An 18,485-nucleotide genomic window follows, 5' to 3' on the forward strand; every position below is an offset into this window, starting at 1 on the left:
ACAAGCTTTATTTTTTGGTGCTCCATCACCAAGAATATCATATTGATCAGGAAGCAATACACTCGATTCATCAATTAAAAAGAAAAAAGAGTTGGATGGCTATCAAAGTCGACTTGGAGAAAGCTTTCAACATACTTCGTTGGGACTTCATATGTGACTCTCTTCATGATGTTGGGTTTTCCCTGAAATTATCGTGTATTATCATGCACTGTATTTATACTTTCTCGTTTCAAGTACAATGGAACGACAAGCTTACAGAGTCTTTCATACCTAAACATGGCATTCGATAAGTCGATCCACTGTCCCTACCTCTTTGTCCTTGCTATGGACAGACTAGGGCATTGCATTGTTGACTCCGTCAATAAAAAAGAATTGGAGTCATTTCAATTTATTAAATATGGAACCCTAAAATCACATCTTTTCTTCACCGATGATTTGATACTTTATGCTCGTATTAACCTCAACAATGTCGATGTCATTAACACATGCCTTTCATGTTTTGGACATTATTCAGGCTATAAAATGAATAGAGCCAAAACAACGGTCTTCTTCTCCCCCAACACGACCTAAATGATGAAATATATTATTAGTGAATGACTTGGCTTTAAGCAAGTCGACAACTTGGGCAAATACTTAGGCGTACCGGTCCAGCATGACAGGGTCCATAACTCTGATTATTACTTCATCGTTGAAAAAATAGGTACACTATTACATGGATGGAAAATTCGGTCTTTATTCTTTGTTGGCCATATCACCTTGGTAAAATCGGTATTTGCCTCTATCCCTATTTATTTTATGCAAACGTCTATGTTGCCGAAAGGTGTCTGCGATCGCATTGAACAACTGATCCTCCAATTTATTTGGGGAGGTTAAAACCATCAACATGTTTTCTCTCTTATTAATTGGGAGACTTTGTGCCAACCTTTTGATTGTGGCGAACTGAGAATTCGACGCATAAGAGAGCAAAATCATGTTATCATCATGAAAATCTGTTATGCTCTAACCAGCAAACTAGAACTTTTTGGATCCGACTCCTCCGTGAAAAATACAAAATCCATGACCTCTTTTCCTCATCTCTTGAAAGAAATACTTTCTCCTCTCTCTGGCGCGGTCTCTAAAAAATCTAGGCCACCTTTACCGAAAATGTTGCATGGTCAATAGGGAATGGTTCCCTTATTCAAATTTGGGATTACATATGGATTCTGAGCTTAGTACCTTTGCGTAATCACGTTCGACCTTCAATTAAGGTAATCCTGAATTACTCTCTCGTTGACCTTGTAACTGAATATGGAGAATGGAACACGATCATCCTTACTCAATTGCTTGATCAAGATGTTGTCTCCCATGTCCTTGGCCTTATTCCTTCTCAAAATAATGAAAAAGATACTTGTATCTGGAAGTGGGGCTCAAAGCATCACTTCACAACTGCCTCAACTTACAATGCCATTGTTGCACCCTTTTGGTCAACTCACAGCAGCCTATGGAAGGATATTTGGAGCACCCAAGCGCCTCAACGCATTTGGTTTTTCTATTGACTCTTCTTCATGGCAGACTTATGACTAACACGGAGCGATTCCAATGTCGACCCTCTTTTGATACATCCTATACCTTTTGTGATGAGCCTGAATCCATATTGCATGTTCTGAGAGATTGTGCCGAGACCAAGCAACTACGAACTCATATCCTCCATTCAGCCTCGCTTCCATCGTTTTTTACTCAGGACTTAAAAGATTGGTTACTCCAGAACATTCAACTTGTCTTCTATCATAACATATGGTCTTGTTAATGGCGACATTTTTTTGCTTCTCTCATATGGCAGCTCCAGAATATTCTTCCAAATATGTAATTAGTTCAACCATAGTTCAACTTAATTTTTTTTTTCAAACATATATCAATATTACTTGGCCTAATGATTTTATTAACAAGCAATGTGATTAGTACATATGTATAATGTGGGATGAAATTGAAATGTTCAAAAAGTTTATGGACCAATTTAGAATGATAGTCATAATTTAGGGATAGAATTAGAATGCTTAAAAGTTTAGGGACTAATTTAGAATGATGGTCATAATTGAAGTACATGTGATGCAATTAACTCTTTTGTAAGTGGATTTTAAATAAAAATAAAAATTTATCCTTTATTAATTATTTGATATATCTTCAACAATTCAAATATAAAATGAATGTTCGTAGATTAATCTGAATTATGAGAAACTGAATTGAAGGATCAAATAAAATCATTGGTTCAAGATTTATGTTTTGGTAAAAACATTCATTTTGTTTTGGGTAATATGCGTTTAGTACCTAAATTATCAGTTTGATCTATTTTAGTACCTAAACTTCCAATTTTTTTAGAATCATATATAAAGTTTAGTTTTTATTTCATATTAATATCTCATTCAAAATTTAACGTTAAGTTTTGGTACTAAAACAGATCAAAACTGATTTAGGTGCTAAATGCATTAAGTTTTTAACGTTGGAGTATTAAAATGAAATGAAAACTAAATGTTAGATATGATTTTGAATAAAAATTAAAGATTTAAGCACTAAAGCATACTAAAACTTATAGTTTAAGTACTAAATGTGTAGTTGATCATTTTGTTAGAGTTTTGGAGAAAATTGTGTTGACCACATTTAAAATCTCATGCCATCTCCTGTTTTTCATTTCTTTCTCCACTTCTCCTTTACCCCTTGAGAACTTTGGCATTCAAAGAGTCATCTCTCAAAATTCTTTCCACTATTGATTTTAATTCAAGATACGGCTTTTGTCACCAAACCAAGCTCTTTAAGAAATGGTGAAGGAAAGAAAGTGGGGGTTTGGAAAAAAAGAAGAAGCTTTTCATTCCTTCATTATCTTTTCTATTTGTTTTTCAGTACTACGCCTTCCAAGATGGTTTATAAACTTAATTTCCTTACTTGATTTGGTACCCAAAGAAAAGAAGCAACGATCTTCAAGAGATAAAGAGAAGGGCATTGTGATTTAAAGTGTAAGTTGAGATTTTTTATGCTCAACTTGTAAGAGAGTAGACTTTAAACTTCCAAATACTTTATTACTTTCTTTTTAAACATTGAAGTACTTCAATTTTTTTAAAGGAACACTTCATGATTTTTATAAATGTAATATTTTATTTGATATGGTGTTTAAATGTTTTATGTGAAAACAATGACCTTGGGTGTAAATACAATGTTTATAAAGTATTTGGAGCATGTTTCAATAAGTTAAGATACTTGCGAGATCTGTTTGATAGATTGATGAAGCCTTATTTAAGGTTATTTTGAAGTGATTCTGGGCTTTAATTTTGAAATTTTTATATTTAGTATTGATTTTTAGGTTTAAAATATCAAAATTGAAAGTTTTATGAACAAGAATTCCGAATTTCTTCTATAAAATTTTAATATTTCTTTGACAGAAAGTAAAGAATATCGAAAGTTTTCTAAAATTTTAAAATTTAAGAATAAAATTTTGATATTATCTCTTGTTTCGGGACATGTCAATACCGAATGATTCTTTATTCTTCCTTGAAGACATTGTACTTTCTAGAATAGATCAATGACAAACGTATGTATATTTTAGGATGTACATGTGTCTACTCTGAAATTCGAATTTCTTTTATGTTTGTTGTTTATTTTTACTGATGATGTCCACCCTAAAATTTTATTGATGTTTATCTCATACAAAAAAATTCTACTATTAGTACATATGTGTCCACCCTGAAAAATATTTCTGGATCCGCTACTAAAATGAACATAGAATAATACATGTTCAAAGACCCTTAACTATTTGACAATAAATATTTATACTCAACCTATGTTGCTCTTAAAATCTCAAAAGATTGTTAAGATAGTTTGATTTGTGCACGTGTTGTAAACTTGTTTCGGCAAATGATGTTATTAAAGAATCTCAAGTGACAATTGTAATGTATAGCGGAGGGATAATGGCTATTATTTCGTCAAATGGTTATATAAAGGGACCTATATTTATTACAATATCCTTTGGGCCAAGAATGGGCCTCAACTTCAGGGCCCGTCCGTAGCTGATATGGCTTTTGTAGCCTTCTAAAAACGTAAAGCCATTCGCCTTCCAATTTTGAAGTCTGTTTTTAGAGGGTTTTTTTCCTTTCGAAGATCCTCAAATTCCCGCCAATACTATTCATCACTTTCAGATTTCTCTCTCTCTTTCTGTTCTACTCTGCTTTGATTCTCTTAAGGTAGATCAAGAAGCTCTCTTTTTTTCTTTTTAATTGAATTAAGAATTTTAGTAAAATTTATTTGCAACTTTGGTTCCCTAGATGTTCTCTTCTTCTTTTGTGATTCTGTATCCTTAAATTTCAACATCTGTTACTAAAGATCAATCCTTATGTAACTTAGAATTTTCTGGCGATTTTTACTTTCAGTTTTGATGCTTTAATTAGGACCTTGTTTCTTTGCAGTTAATCGCTAAAGTTCGTAATGCTTTAATATCATCTATTGTATCCTTAATTTGAGAATTAGGGTTTGACTCGTTCGCAATTTAATTGAATCCGCTTTGTAGTTACTTCAACTTGCAATTCATGACTATATATATATATGCCTCCCTTTCCTCTGTTGCTAGTTCTAAAATGCTAAACTCTAAATGCTTCAATGAAACTGAAAGATCTAAAACTAAATACTCTGGGTTTAAGGTTGGAATTCACCTTTTTTAACTTTTGCTTTTTAGAGATTAAAATGTTATGTTATGCACTGATTTTTAATTGAAGGCTACTGGAGCATTCCCCATAAGAAATGGAGTTTCAGATGAATTTTGATGCTTTCTTTTTTCATTTTTAAGTGTGATGTTGGCAGCTATTTTTGGTAAAGTGCTTTCAGTTTAATGTTGTTTGCAATTGGTTTGATTGATAGGAAGGCTTTTATCACATGGGAACTAATAGAAAGAGAAGGATAAAAGCCTTGGAACCACATTCAGAAACTAATCCGCGTGAAGGTTGTAAGGGAGTTGATAAATCTAGAAAGACAGTTGTGGAGCAGCAGCTTCAGGAAGCAACAGGCAGGACATTGGACTTGTTTTTTATTACTTGTCTTGCCTTGCTAAGAAATTTATCTTTTTAAGTATAAATGTTGATGCGTTCATAAATTGGTGTGCCTGAATTGTGCTTTTAACTATGGGTTTTTAATCTTTTAATTTAGGAAAAAAAGAAAAGGATGAGCAACCGTCACCTTCTGGTTTGGTTGAAGCGGTATCTTCGAGGTCTAAAACTACAAAAACCAATTCTGTGGAGGAATTTACAACGCCACCTGCACTTGACCTGAGTACAGAAGAAAGACTTCATCCTTCCACTAAGATTAAGCTGCAGCTCTTTCCAATAGATGAAAACACTCGTCTAGGATTAGAAAAGGTAAAACCCTAAACCGAAAAACACTTTTAACTGTTTACATGAGATCTATCTAGACTGAGGGTTAACTATTCTTTCCTCTAGGATGGGTTTCATCCATACTTGGAATTGACTTTAAGTGCTAGAAAGAAGATATCCTCTGTGCTTAAGCACACTGATAGCAAATGGGGCAGTTCAAACATTGCTGTTGGGGAGCCCATGCTTTTCCCATATGTAGCAGAAAATCCAACCAGTTACCGATGGACAAGAAATGACATTTTTATCAGTGCAAGGGATGTCTATGCAACAATTGGAAGCCCATCTGTGTTTCGTTTAAGGTCCAATACCTGATTACCTTAATCTTTATTCTTTGGTTTCTCATTTTACTCCTTATTTGTTGCGGCTCCTAAAAGTATATTGATATACTGTAACTGGTTTCTGCTTTGAAGGTATGGGTGGGTGTCTGATTTTCAAACAAAAACCTTGGGACAACCTTCTATATCAACTCCCTTCAAAGCCTCTTCAAAACTTGAAGGTGCACAGAAAAGTTGCAACACTTACATGGAGAATATATATGGAAATGATGAAAAAGCTAAAGTATCCAGTGAAGAATCTGGAAAACCAATCTTTATGAGTGGAGAAACAAATGTAGCTGTTGCTGAAAAGATGTCTAACGGAGGAGTTTGTTCTACGGTACAGTGTCTATGACCGGTTTTCTGCTTATTCCTCGCCTAAAGATTAATGCCTTTTCTATGTTAATTATTTGTGAAACTGCATTGGCAGTAACCTGAATCAAACGTGTAACCTCAATCAAGCATTTAATATGGTCACGAGTTACTAAAAAAACAGGCATGGCAGATTATTAGATGGTTCTTTGAATATTGTCTATTATATTTACCCCTTTATTCTGATGGTGAAAATTTTACTAGCTTATGAAATAAGGCTTTGGGATCACATTATTTTTGTTATCTGATTCTTGGCACAAAACTAAAACCCTTTATGCCCAAAAGAGTGCTAGATTGCAATAAGTTTCATGTCAAGTTATTTTCCTTTCTGAAACTGCTTTTTCTTTCTCCATCTGTTAGGAAAATGAAGTGACAATGGATAGCAGCATTGGGCAATCATTGGCTATGTGGGAAGACAGTCTAAATAACATTAGCATAGGAGGCCTGCTGTCAGAAGCATCATTGCAGGGGAGGTTGGGTAGTTGTGATCCAAAATCCAATGGGATCACTTCAGGGTCATCTCAATTAATCTCTGATTCCTTTGATGCTTTCCTTGGTGGTCAAATGAACCCCTGTAAAAATCCAAGACTTCCAGTTCAGGACTCACATTCCTCAATTTTAGATGCTGATGATACGTGCCATGCATTTCCGTTTCAAAAATTTTCTTCAATGGGTGAAAATGCTATAGCTTCTGGTGGAAGTGCTTATTCTCATGCCTGCAGTCAGGACACCAGTTCTAAGTCATTCAAAAAAAACCATCCAACAGAGGTTTGCTAATTTTTTATTATAATTTCCATCTTCCGTTATCACAATTCCAGAACTGTATTACATATTTTCATGTAGAATAGCCGTCGAGCTTCTTTATTCTATTTTGTTGCTAAAAGTTACTTGGTCTAGTAATTGAAGTTTTCTATTGCTGTTGGCAGTAATCAATCACATTGAGCAATTCCGCATTTTTGTTATTTTTACGTGGCATGAGATTTCAACCAGTAAAACAGTTTTGATGGAAAAGATTACACCATCATGCCTTTTTTATGTTTAAAGCTACCATCAATTATATTAATTGGTCTTTAAGATATTTGTTCCCTTTGAAGCACTTATATTTGTTTAATTAGGATGTAAACTTTTAAGTTTGGTTATTGAGTTATGACATGCACAATACATTTCAAGAATTTATTTTCTCAGGCCAATATTCAATTACAAGTCCAGGCTTGTCAACAATCAGACAGAGATTCGCGAGTATACAACGGTGAAAGCAGTCTGGGGCTCTCAGATATTAAATGGGTATTTTATTCGTTTCTTTGTCTAGACTCTCTCTCTCTAGGTATTCATATTCTCTGTGTTCAATATACATCTGGAGACAGGTATTTGGATGAAAATTGAAAACATTTGTGTTGAACACATACTTGTAATACAACACTCACAGCCGTGTACGAGTAACATAGAATGATGCCATTTGTAATTTATTTTATTATTTTTATTTATTTATTATAATCTTTAATGGAATGTGGATGCAGACGGAGTCTTTGGGACCATTTGATCTGGGCTTGTCTTCTTCCCGTAAAGTTATAAGTGCAAACGATATTAGCATTGACGGCATTGTGAAGTAGTAGGTTCCTGTGGATAGAGTCTATATGAAGTGATAAAGAGCAAAGATAAAGCCTTTATTCTACTGCATAAACATTCTCAACCTGTCTGCTTTATAAATTTTTATCCTGTAAATCTGCTTTTGGTTGTGTATATGAAATTCAGAAACACTATGGAAATGAAATGGGAAGCAAACAATATTGGTGATAAACTTGAAATAAAATTGAGCTAGATTAAGTTCATTCTCCCTTGTCTTGCTTTCTAAAATTAATATATTATGCTTTCTTTTTATTTTTGCAGTTTATGAATGTATTATATATGCACTTTAGTCTTTATAAATTGCCTATATATATATATATATATGTTTATATACATGTTAAAAAACATGTTCATAAATAGATCATAATGTTTTTTACAGCATGAAATTAAAAAAATCATTAAAAAGGAATTCTAGTTGAAATAGTGTAAAAGTTAGCTCTAGATACTTCTACAAATCTTCCATCCACCCTCATCTTATTAACCATATTGATGGCTTTCAACAAATCCGATTGGCTCGCAAAATTAACAAAGAAAACGTAGAAAACTTGTACCTTGGCTTATTGTTAGTTGATGAATAAAAACTCTAAGAACCTTGCCGTGTTGATTGAAAAACTCCCTTAAGGCACCTCTAGAGACACTTCTGCTCATATTATCAACAAAGCCGCCCATTCGGTTCTTCCGTTCACTAGTCTGGGTCTCCTATCTGACTATTGCGCTCTCCTATCCTTTGAAGACTTGGTTTTGTAAACTTTTGCCAACATTCAGGTTTTTGTTTTCTATTAAATTTATCAATAATTCGATATGATATTTTGTTGTACAACTCATACATATAGTATAAATAAAATAAAAAGTTTAACATACAACACTTGCTTGCAGCTACGTAAGCATTTACATATCCAAATATATTGATATCTAAAAATAAACATATTATTGTATTGGTGTAATTATGTTTCTGTATTTAAAAAAAATAAAAACAAGAAAAAATATATATCAAGTTATTTGTGTATAAATTTTATTAAAAATATATATAAATTAGAAATAATGGAAAATTATATTTTCTATGAAAGGTGTTTGGTTCAAGGATTGTGGGATTCTCAAGGGATGAGAATCCCACATTCTCATGTTTGGTTGGTCGAGAATCTCATTCCCGGTAATGTTTTATTACCAATAGTAGATTTTTTGGGGTATATTACCGGGAATGTCATTACCTCCCTTCCCTTAGGTAATGTAACATTACCGGCGTTTTGGACTAAAATGCCCTTAAATTTTTATTTTTTTCAAAAATATCCTTCTTCTGTCATTGAATAATAAAAATTTTACGAATGTTAAATTACAAATTTATCTTAAATTATTTTAGATTTACAAAAAAAATCTATAATTAAAATTTTATATGAAGTTTAGGGGTTAAAAAAATTTACCATTTCATTAAACTTTTTTTATGTTTTTAATTTTGTAAAAAAAATTATATAAATATTATGAATTTAATTTTTTAAAGAAAATATATAAATATTTTACAATTTGTAATATTATACAAATATATAATAAGGACAATTTGGTCAAATATACATTCCAATAATCTTTTATTCCTTTAACCAAACACGGTAATCTTACATTTCTGCTAAACCAACCAAACACAAAATACAACATTCCCAATAATCCTATTCTCTGGTAATCTTTTATTCCCACTGGTAATCTTACATTTCGTGAACCAAACGCACCCTAAGGGATCGTTTTGTTCACGGAATGTAAGATTGCCATTGAAAATGAGATTATCATAATATTACAATACTTACACATTACTAGAAATGTTGTATTATCTAGTTTGATTTGTTTGATAAGAATGTAAGATTATGGTATTTGATTGAAGGAATACAAGATAAGAAAATGCATATTTTACAAAATTGTCCTTGAGATATATTTTCTTTTTTATCAAGTTAAATTCTCAATATTAGGGTCCGTTTGTTTCACGTAAAACATTTTCTGGATTTTTTTTTTCATTTTCCAGTGTTTGATTGGAATAAAACTGGTTGGTTAACGTAAAACATTTTCATGTTCAACAGAATTTCCTTTGTGTTTTTTTTTTGAAAAATGACTTACGGTCTGATTTTTCGTAAGTCATTTTCCGGACTTTTCACTGAATAAATACTCAAAATAATTTTATTTTATGAGTTTAATATTAATAAAATATTTTAATATCATTTTAATCAAAATATTAATTATTAAAATATTAAAAATATATTTATTAATATTTCTAATAATATAATATTATATTTTTAATATTATAATAAAATAATCAATTATATTATAATAATATAAGATATTATTTTTTTATTTTAATAATATAATAAATTATTATTATTTATTAATTTCATAGAAATAATATTATTAAATTATTAATAATGAATAATATTATTTATATATTTAATATTAATATAATAATCTAATAATATTTTAATAAGGCTATTTAAAATATACTAATTAATATTTTTAAAATATAATATAAAATAAATAATTAATATAATTTATAATATTTTTATTTCAATAAAATATACCAATATTAATTTTTATTAATAAAATTATAAAAAAATATTGTAATAATAAATAAATTATTTTAATATTTTAAAAATAATAATATTAAGTTTTATGATACATAATATTATTTTTTGTATTTAATATTTGTAATAAATAATTTTTAAAAAATTCATCAACTAGTCGAAAAAGAGTTTAAATATCTTCCAAACATCGTAAACGTTTTCCAGAAAATGTTTTTTTAGAAAATATAATTTATTTTACGAAAAACATTTTCAGTGAAACAAACAGGCCCTTAAAGTAAAATACATCAATAATATTCGACTATAAGATGTTATTTTATTGAATTTTTTGACAATTAAAAGTTATTAAATAGTTAATTATTCATAGAGAAAATAACCTCAGTGACCAAAAATGCCTTATAATATACGATTTTAACCAACTTTTTTTTGGATTTGCCAAAATGACCAACTAAATCGCAATGCGATCGATAATTCGCAACGCGATCTCCGGTATCGCAAATCAGTTTCCAGATTCGCAACGCGATTCTGACTATCGCATTGCGATTTCCCAAATTCGCGTTGCGATTTTCCTAATTCGCAATGCGAATACGTAAATCGCAACGCGAATTTGGAAAATCGCAATGCGATTACGTAAATCGCAATGCGAATACGTAAATCGCAATGCGAATCTGTAAATCGCAACGAGATTCTGACTATCGCAATACTGAATTTCAAATTCGTAACTCGATTTCTAAATTCGCAACAGGTTTTAATTTCACAACACAAATGTTTTGGGTATATAACTACGCAGCAGCAGCAACTCATAACCTAAATCCCTAAATCGTAACTCATTCCATCTCCATCTATCACTCTCTCCGGCGACATCCGTTCCTATATCCAACGACATCATTCCCCATCCGGCAATAGGTTTTAGTTTCGCAGCTCGTTTGTTTAGTAAATTAATTTACAATAATGAAATCATCTAATATTGATCATGTTTGGATAGATTTGTGTTTTAGAGGGTCATGGGAGAATGTTCATGGTGTTTTACAATATATGCCTTTACCCATGAATCTTCAACTAAAACTGTCATTAAAAAAGTTAACTTATGAAACTCTAATGTTACGTGTTGCAAATAAATTGAATTTAGAGCCCCTAAGTGGATTTAGGCTATCTTATCAGAGAAATGGTAAAGTTTATTTGTTAACCGACAATGAAGATGTTGAACGATTCATTGCTTGCATTAGTGTTTCAAGTGGTGATGTTACATTGTATGTTGTTAAACCTAGAAGTAGTGAAGTTGGGTCAGTAGCGGGTAGTAATCAACTAAGTTTTTCAACCCCAGTTTATGGTGCTCAAATTTTAATGGTTCTACCACAATTTCATCACCAAGCAAATATTGTTTCACCACATTTCCAATACCAAACACAATCTTAAAACCCACAACCTTTCCCTATCCCAAATCCCAATCAACTTTCAGCACCAAATTCCAATTTTCGTATTGACCAGTTAGACGATGATGAGCCAACAGAAAAAATTGTGAGTACTAGTCAGTATTCGAAATTTGATCTTGACCAATACCCGGACTTTGATCTTGGTCAATACTCGGATTTTGATGATTTTTCAGAAGAAGAAACAGACCATGCGTGTAATGATTTTGATATTGGTCAATACCCGAATTTTGATGATGAAACAGCCGTTGCCGAGGAAGATGTTGTTGATGATAATGAGGAGGAAGTTATGATTGTAAATGAACATGTTGAACATCCATTCTGTAATTCATATAACACTGAAGAAGAAAAAGAAGAAGAATAAGAAATCCCCAAAGAAAAGTCCCCGAAGAAAATACCACGGGAGTATAACTGGAATATGCCAGAATTACTTCAGATACCAGAAGAAGAGTTGGTAAAGATAGCAGTTGATTGTTACACAAAAATTATTCGTATCAAGAAAGATGATTGTTTTGATACAAAGGAAGACTTGAAGATAGCTTTGTATACGAAATGTGTGGAAGATGACTATCAACTAAAAGTTAACAAATCAAGCAAAGATCGTTTCGAAACAAGGTGTATGATTGACAAAAACTGTATGTGGCGTATGATTGCAAAGAGGATAAAAAATTGCGAAATGTTTCAAGTTAGGACTTTTATTGATAAATATACATGTTCAAGAACCCAAGTTTTTCCTCACCATAGATAGGCAAACAAAAAGGTGTTGGGTGGTTTTCTGGTTGAGTTAATGTTTTTGAATGGTAGGGTATATCGTGGACATGAAATTATGACTGACATGAATGCTCGGTTCAAGATTAGTATCTCATATTCTCAAGCTTGGAGAGCCAAATGTTATGCCTTGGAATTGTTGAGGGGGTCGCCAGAAGCATCGTTTGCCCAACTGCCGGCTTATTGTCATAATTTAAAGCTGAAAATCCTGGGTCGGTAACTCATATCAAAACAAATAGAAATCAACATCAGTTGCGATTTTCATTTCGCATTGCGATTCTCTCGTTGTGATAGTCATTTCCGCGTTGCGATAGTCTGTTTTACATTCAACATAATGCAGATTGAAATCAACAAATCAACTATTACATTTCAATCAATTAAACAAGCACAAATATTATGTACACATCAATTAAACAAATCAACATTTACAAATCATCTTTTACAAATCAATTAAACAATCAAAAAATAATAATGAAATAAACTTTTGCACCCATACATCCATTTCACGCAGCTCACTTCAGGATTAACATGCAGAAACCAAACATTGAATCAACAACACTTTATACACATCTAAAACCTACAAACAGCAAATTATTGAATTCTAGCTACTTAACCAAACATTTTCAAACCAAAAAGAGTAAATATGTTTAATAACACTTGCATTTGACTTACAAATTGTTTATGGACACTTTCATAATGCGGATGCAGGTAGGCAGCGTCTCGCATAAATCGCTCTAGCCATAAAATGCCGAAACCACAAGCCTACTGCACCTCTATCTCTATCGGTGGGAGGTAGAAAATGTGTACTTCCTGTCGTCAAACGCTCCAAGCACATGCATACGAGAGGACCACAATCCCCTCTGGCTTCCTTCGTTTGTTGTGGCGCGGTCTCGTCTCTGATAACTGTAACATTGAACTTCTTTGGCTTTTTGTTTCCAGATTTAGTCCAATAATCATTTGCATCCAATAATTTAGCCAAATGAGAGCTCCATCCCTTAATCATATCTCTCAAATCAGACAATGATATATAATTTATCATGCTGTCATATACTATTGTCTTTAGGGATGGGAGCTGAAGCTCGACGAGAAGCCAATGAGTACGGTCCAAAACAGGGATAAACACCTGCATCGAAATGTAATAATTCAAATTGCGCACCTATTTATGAACACCTTTAAAATATTTAAACAAATATACTAACCTTATCGACCTCCCACCATGCAAGATAAAGTTTAGCTTGTCCATTAGCCAACACATATGATTCCCGTCGTTGATTCTTCAAGTGAACTACGTGAAAAGAAGTCGGCATAATTGTATATCACATTTTTTTAAATATTTTTCTTTAATTTCCTTACAATTAGAAGACGTGTCACCCATGCATCAATATGTTGTTTTACAAAAAAAGACATATATTAGTGAATTACATAAATTTTAAAAAAAATTAATCAAACTGAAATATAAGAAATATAAGACTTACCCCCCATCGAAATAGCCGTTGTCTTCAACCCCTAATAATACACCCCACCAAGACCGTTCAATCAACAAATGCATATAATCGTTGAGTTTGTATATGTCAGCGTAACACCCTTGGCTCCGCTCATGTAGATAAAAATCAACTGCGGTCTTAGCCCAAAGGGTATTATCCAGAATTGTTTTCGGTAGTTGTTTCCTCTCCACTTCATCTGCCGGAATGGTACTGGCCGGTAACTTATACGAAAGCCAACAGTCATCCATCATGTCCGGCACGTGAGGGGGCTTCTCAATAATTCGATATATTATGCCGTGTGAATCGGGCTCTAGATTGTTGGGAGGGACCTTTTCAACGATGACAGTGGCCTCTTGAACGGTGGGAGTGGACTCTTGAGGGATGATAGGGGCCTCTTGAACGATAGGGGAGGCCTCTTGAACGATGACAGGTGAGTCGGGCTTTTTCTTACGGATTCTTCGCACTATTGGGGTGAACGGAGACGTAATGGCACGAGCACGCCGTCTGATGCGTGAACTCCATCTTGCAAGAAAAACCCAATGTAGAGCATCCACCTTAGCGGGCCGCTAAAAATAAATTAATACATAAATCAGTAAATAAACATACATGATATTAAACAGTGAGAACAAAGACAAATATATTTCAAACTTGCACGGTATTTACCCAAGTCATTATTATATCATTGTTCACTAAATGCATCAGATAACATTCCAGAAGTAAGCATTTATATAAACATTTAAAAGGACAACATATAGGTTTAGTGCAGGTTCAATGACAACATAAAGAGTAGTAGTTTATTCTTGAAACTTAAATTTTCAACACTGTGAAGTTAGTATTTGTCTTTTGGTTGAAGTAATGCAATTCATTCAAGTTTCAATTTGCAGAAGAAGAATAGAATCTGAAACTTAAAAGCGCAACGTGAAAATGACTATCGCAACGAGAGAATCGCAATGCGAAATGAAAATCGCAACAACAAAATCGCAACGGAAAAATGACTATCGCAATGCGAATTTGACTATCGCAACGCGATTCTCTCGTTGCGATAGTCAAATTTGCATTGCGATAGTCATTTTCGCATTGCGATAGTCATTTTCGCATTGCGATAGTCATTTTCGCATTGAGATAGTCATTTTCGCATTGCGATTCTCTCGTTGCGATAGTCATTTTCGCGTTGCGATAGCCATTTTCTCATTGCGATAGTAAACTATTCTTCTTCTGCAAATTGAAACTTGAATGGATTGCATTACTTCAACCAAAAGACAACCAAAAACAAATATTAACTTCACAGGGTTAAAGAATAAACAGTTAAACAGTATTGACAGCAACCGAATGAATTTACTAAGCAATCTAAGTGAAATTACGAGTAAATTTATCATCAAGTTAAATATGAAAAATATTAAACTTACCTCGTTGCGTAGAGTATAAACCTCGTTCTGCAATGATGCTACAATCTCACGTAGAACTGCTACCTCACCACGTAAAGTAGACACCTCAACACGCCATGCACCATTGTCATCGCGTAAAGTACCGACCTCCTCACGCAAGGCATTGACCTCATTACGTAACTCCCCTAACTCATCCCGTGGAGGTGGAGAACAGGGAGATAAACGTTGTGGCATCTTTGCCGGTCGCCTATCATGAGGTGATGGTGGAGAAGAGGCTCGATGATGTGACAGAATAGGTGATGACTCTCGTTGTGGAGGTGTATATTCGGGTCGATCAGGTGATGGCTCTGGGTGAGGTGATGGCTCTCGAAGTGGTGGCTGCTCATCATCCGTGCCATCAAAAAAAAGCTTACTAGCTTGCCACCAATCAGTGGCAAGCTCAGCTTCCGTGGGTGTCAGCCTCTGTAATAGAGTGTTGACCTCCTAACAATATAAAAGCTCAAACAAAGTTAAACGTGTACTAGTAATAACTTGTTTATAAACATATGGTAGTATTTGTGTTAACTTATATTATTTATTGTAGTATACGGTAGTAACTCTTCCCATTGCTTCAAGGACCGTTTCCTCTTCCAGGAAATAGCCCTAGGAATATCATTAGAAGTTTTAATGCATATGTCTGCATGGCGGGAAAGGCCTCAAATATCCAAATCTACAAACAATATAATAACAAACATTAGTAATTGTTAAAGAATTAATTATAATTTTGGAAACATTATATAAAAATTATTACCTTAAAGGCCCAAATAAAGCCTGACAAAGTGTATTTGGAACCATCGCCACGCAAACTTTTCCGATCATTAAAGGCAGACGACAACTTATTCCATGTAGCTCTCCATAGATATGAACCCCACAGAAACAGGTTCCATGCATTTAGGTCATCTACAAATTTAATTAGATCATTAGGAATAGGTTGTCGGGCCTCTCTGCCTAAAAAGCCGGCTTGCAAAAGTATTAGAAGACATACTCGGACAACATCAACGTCATCCATCCGAGTAAAATCATATTTCTTATTCAATAATCTCGTCAAGTCTTCCACGTGTAAATTCGACTTCTCCGTTGACTGCTCAGGAAAAACCCGGGAAAACTATGATAGGCGGGTAATATGTCTAGTGTACCGATCTACATCATCGTGTCCGAAGCGTAGACCGGTGATTAAGTAAAACTCCTCCCGCCCAAAACACGTATACGCCGGTGGAAAATCAAACCATATCTCTTCATCACGACGTTGTATAGTCTCTGGTAGATCGATAGTCTTGGTTTGAAGAAACAGATGGGTCAACATAGGATCTCCACCGGATGTTGTACTTTCAGTCATGGCCCGAAGCAAGTATCCTCAAATATTTTTCTTTGTGCAGGTGAAAGCTTCGACGCAATTGTTTTGGCCATGCTTACTTTATTTCGTAAGGTCAATTGAGCCGAATAAAAGTTCTGCAAAAACAATAAACATACCAATTTAGATATACCAAAAACTACACTGTGAAGATATGAACAATAAACATAAAGAGTAGTAGTTTATTCTTCAAACTTAAATTTGCAACACTGTGAATTTAGTATTTGTTTTTTGGTTGAAGTAATGCAATTCATTCAAGTTTCAATTTGCAGAAGAAGAATAGTTTCTGAAACTTTAAATCACAACACGAAAATGAAAATCGCAGCACGAAAATGACTATCGCAACGCGAAATGAAAATCGCCTTGCGATTCTATCGTTGCGATAGTCAAATTCGCATTGCGATAGTCATTTTCGCGTTGCGATTCACTCGTTGCGATAGTCATTCTCGGTTTCAAATACTAAAATTGAAAGAAACTTGAATGGATTGCATTACTTCAACCAAAAGACAAAACAAAGACAAATACTAACTTCACAAGGTTAAAGACTAAACAGTTTAGCAGTATTGACAGTAATCGAATGAATATAATAAGCAATCTAAGTGAAATGGTTAATCTATTATTGAAAACACCAGTAAACTTATCATCAATTTCAATATGAAAAACCTAATAATAATGTAAAAATTTCAAAATAAAAATAATTAAAAAAACTAACACTCGGTGGTTGATTTGGTTGATTTTCCATTTCTGACCGTGAATGATTTCGCCGGAGATGGAGACTGTTATCGTCGTGGGGACTGATTTCGTCGGAGATGGAGACGGATGTCGCCTTAGAGAGTGAGAGATGGAGATGAGACTGAGTTGTGATTTAGGGTTTTAGGTTATGAGTTGCGATTACGGGATATACTGTGGACGGTTCAGTGTTCTGATATATTAATATATTCGTGTTTGGAATTTGAAAAAAAATACGCGTTAATACGAATGGCGCTATGTAAATCGCATTGCGATAGTCAGATTCGCATTGCGATTTACGTATTCGCATTGCGATAGTCAGATTCGCATTGCGATTTACGTATTCGCATTGCGAATTAGGAAAATCGCAACGCGAATTTGGGAAATCGCAATGCGATAGTCAGAATCGCGTTGCGAATCTGGAAACTGATTTGCGATATCGGAGATCGCGTTGCGAATTATCGATCGCATTGCGATTTAGTTGGTCATTTTGGCAAATCCAAAAAAAAATGGTTAAAATCGTATATTATAAGGTATTTTTGGTCACTGAGGTTATTTTCTCTTATTCATAAGCTCTAAAATTGTTATTTTTTTTTTTAAAAATGACAATTATTTAAGTTGAATGTTAACGTGTTGATTAAAATATGATAAAATATAATCGTAGAATTATTTGAGTCAGATTTTGTGGATCGAGTCTCTGTTTATGTTATATCATCAAGTTAGTATCTAAAACATTATATCATCAAGTTAATATTTGAAAGGAACTACAATTCTTTTAGACATCATTAAAATATAATTTTATTATATTCAAATCGATAAATTAACGTTTAATTCAAATGACTATCAATATTTAAAAAAATAAATTTGATATATATATAAATAGTAAAATTATAATTTTATAACTTTTAATAGTAGAACGAGTTAACAAAAATAAATCTATAACTAGAGACATTTATGTACTTTTCCCTTATTTTTAACACTTTCAATCCAGGCTTAGGTAATAGAAAAAAGAAGAAGAAAATCACCGAAAAGCCCTCAGTCAATTTCC

At 33.2% G+C, this 18,485-nt stretch overlaps 1 protein-coding gene and 1 long non-coding RNA gene across 2 annotated transcripts; both read left to right on the forward strand.

Moving 5' to 3' along the window:
• The first annotated feature begins 4,118 nt into the window (after window positions 1–4,118).
• On the forward strand, window positions 4,119–5,024 carry LOC120130875. Its single transcript, XR_005516873.1, has 2 exons — window positions 4,119–4,208; window positions 4,879–5,024. It is a non-coding gene; the product is annotated as an uncharacterized LOC120130875 (long non-coding RNA).
• Window positions 5,025–5,091: 67 nt separating this feature from the next.
• LOC120130984 (TSL-kinase interacting protein 1-like) lies at window positions 5,092–7,860 on the forward strand. Its single transcript, XM_039148114.1, has 7 exons — window positions 5,092–5,101; window positions 5,164–5,372; window positions 5,454–5,686; window positions 5,798–6,041; window positions 6,434–6,841; window positions 7,259–7,357; window positions 7,591–7,860. The coding sequence occupies exons 1-7, from the start codon at window positions 5,092–5,094 to the stop codon at window positions 7,681–7,683; spliced, it is 1,296 nt and encodes a 431-aa protein (XP_039004045.1). The 3' UTR covers window positions 7,684–7,860.
• Window positions 7,861–18,485: the final 10,625 nt, after the last annotated feature.

The sequence above is a fragment of the Hibiscus syriacus genome, unplaced genomic scaffold (assembly GCF_006381635.1).
Source record: "Hibiscus syriacus cultivar Baekdansim isolate YM2019G1 unplaced genomic scaffold, ASM638163v2 tig00110548_pilon, whole genome shotgun sequence".
Classification (NCBI taxonomy): domain Eukaryota; kingdom Viridiplantae; phylum Streptophyta; class Magnoliopsida; order Malvales; family Malvaceae; genus Hibiscus; species Hibiscus syriacus.

What these genes read in the sequence shown, in the direction of transcription:
- LOC120130984 (XM_039148114.1), top strand. An exon ending in CTCGTCTAGGATTAGAAAAG is followed by an intron (nt 5,373 to 5,453) that starts GTAAAACCCTAA and finishes TCTTTCCTCTAG; the next exon opens with GATGGGTTTCATCCATACTT. An exon ending in CCATCTGTGTTTCGTTTAAG is followed by an intron (nt 5,687 to 5,797) that starts GTCCAATACCTG and finishes TCTGCTTTGAAG; the next exon opens with GTATGGGTGGGTGTCTGATT.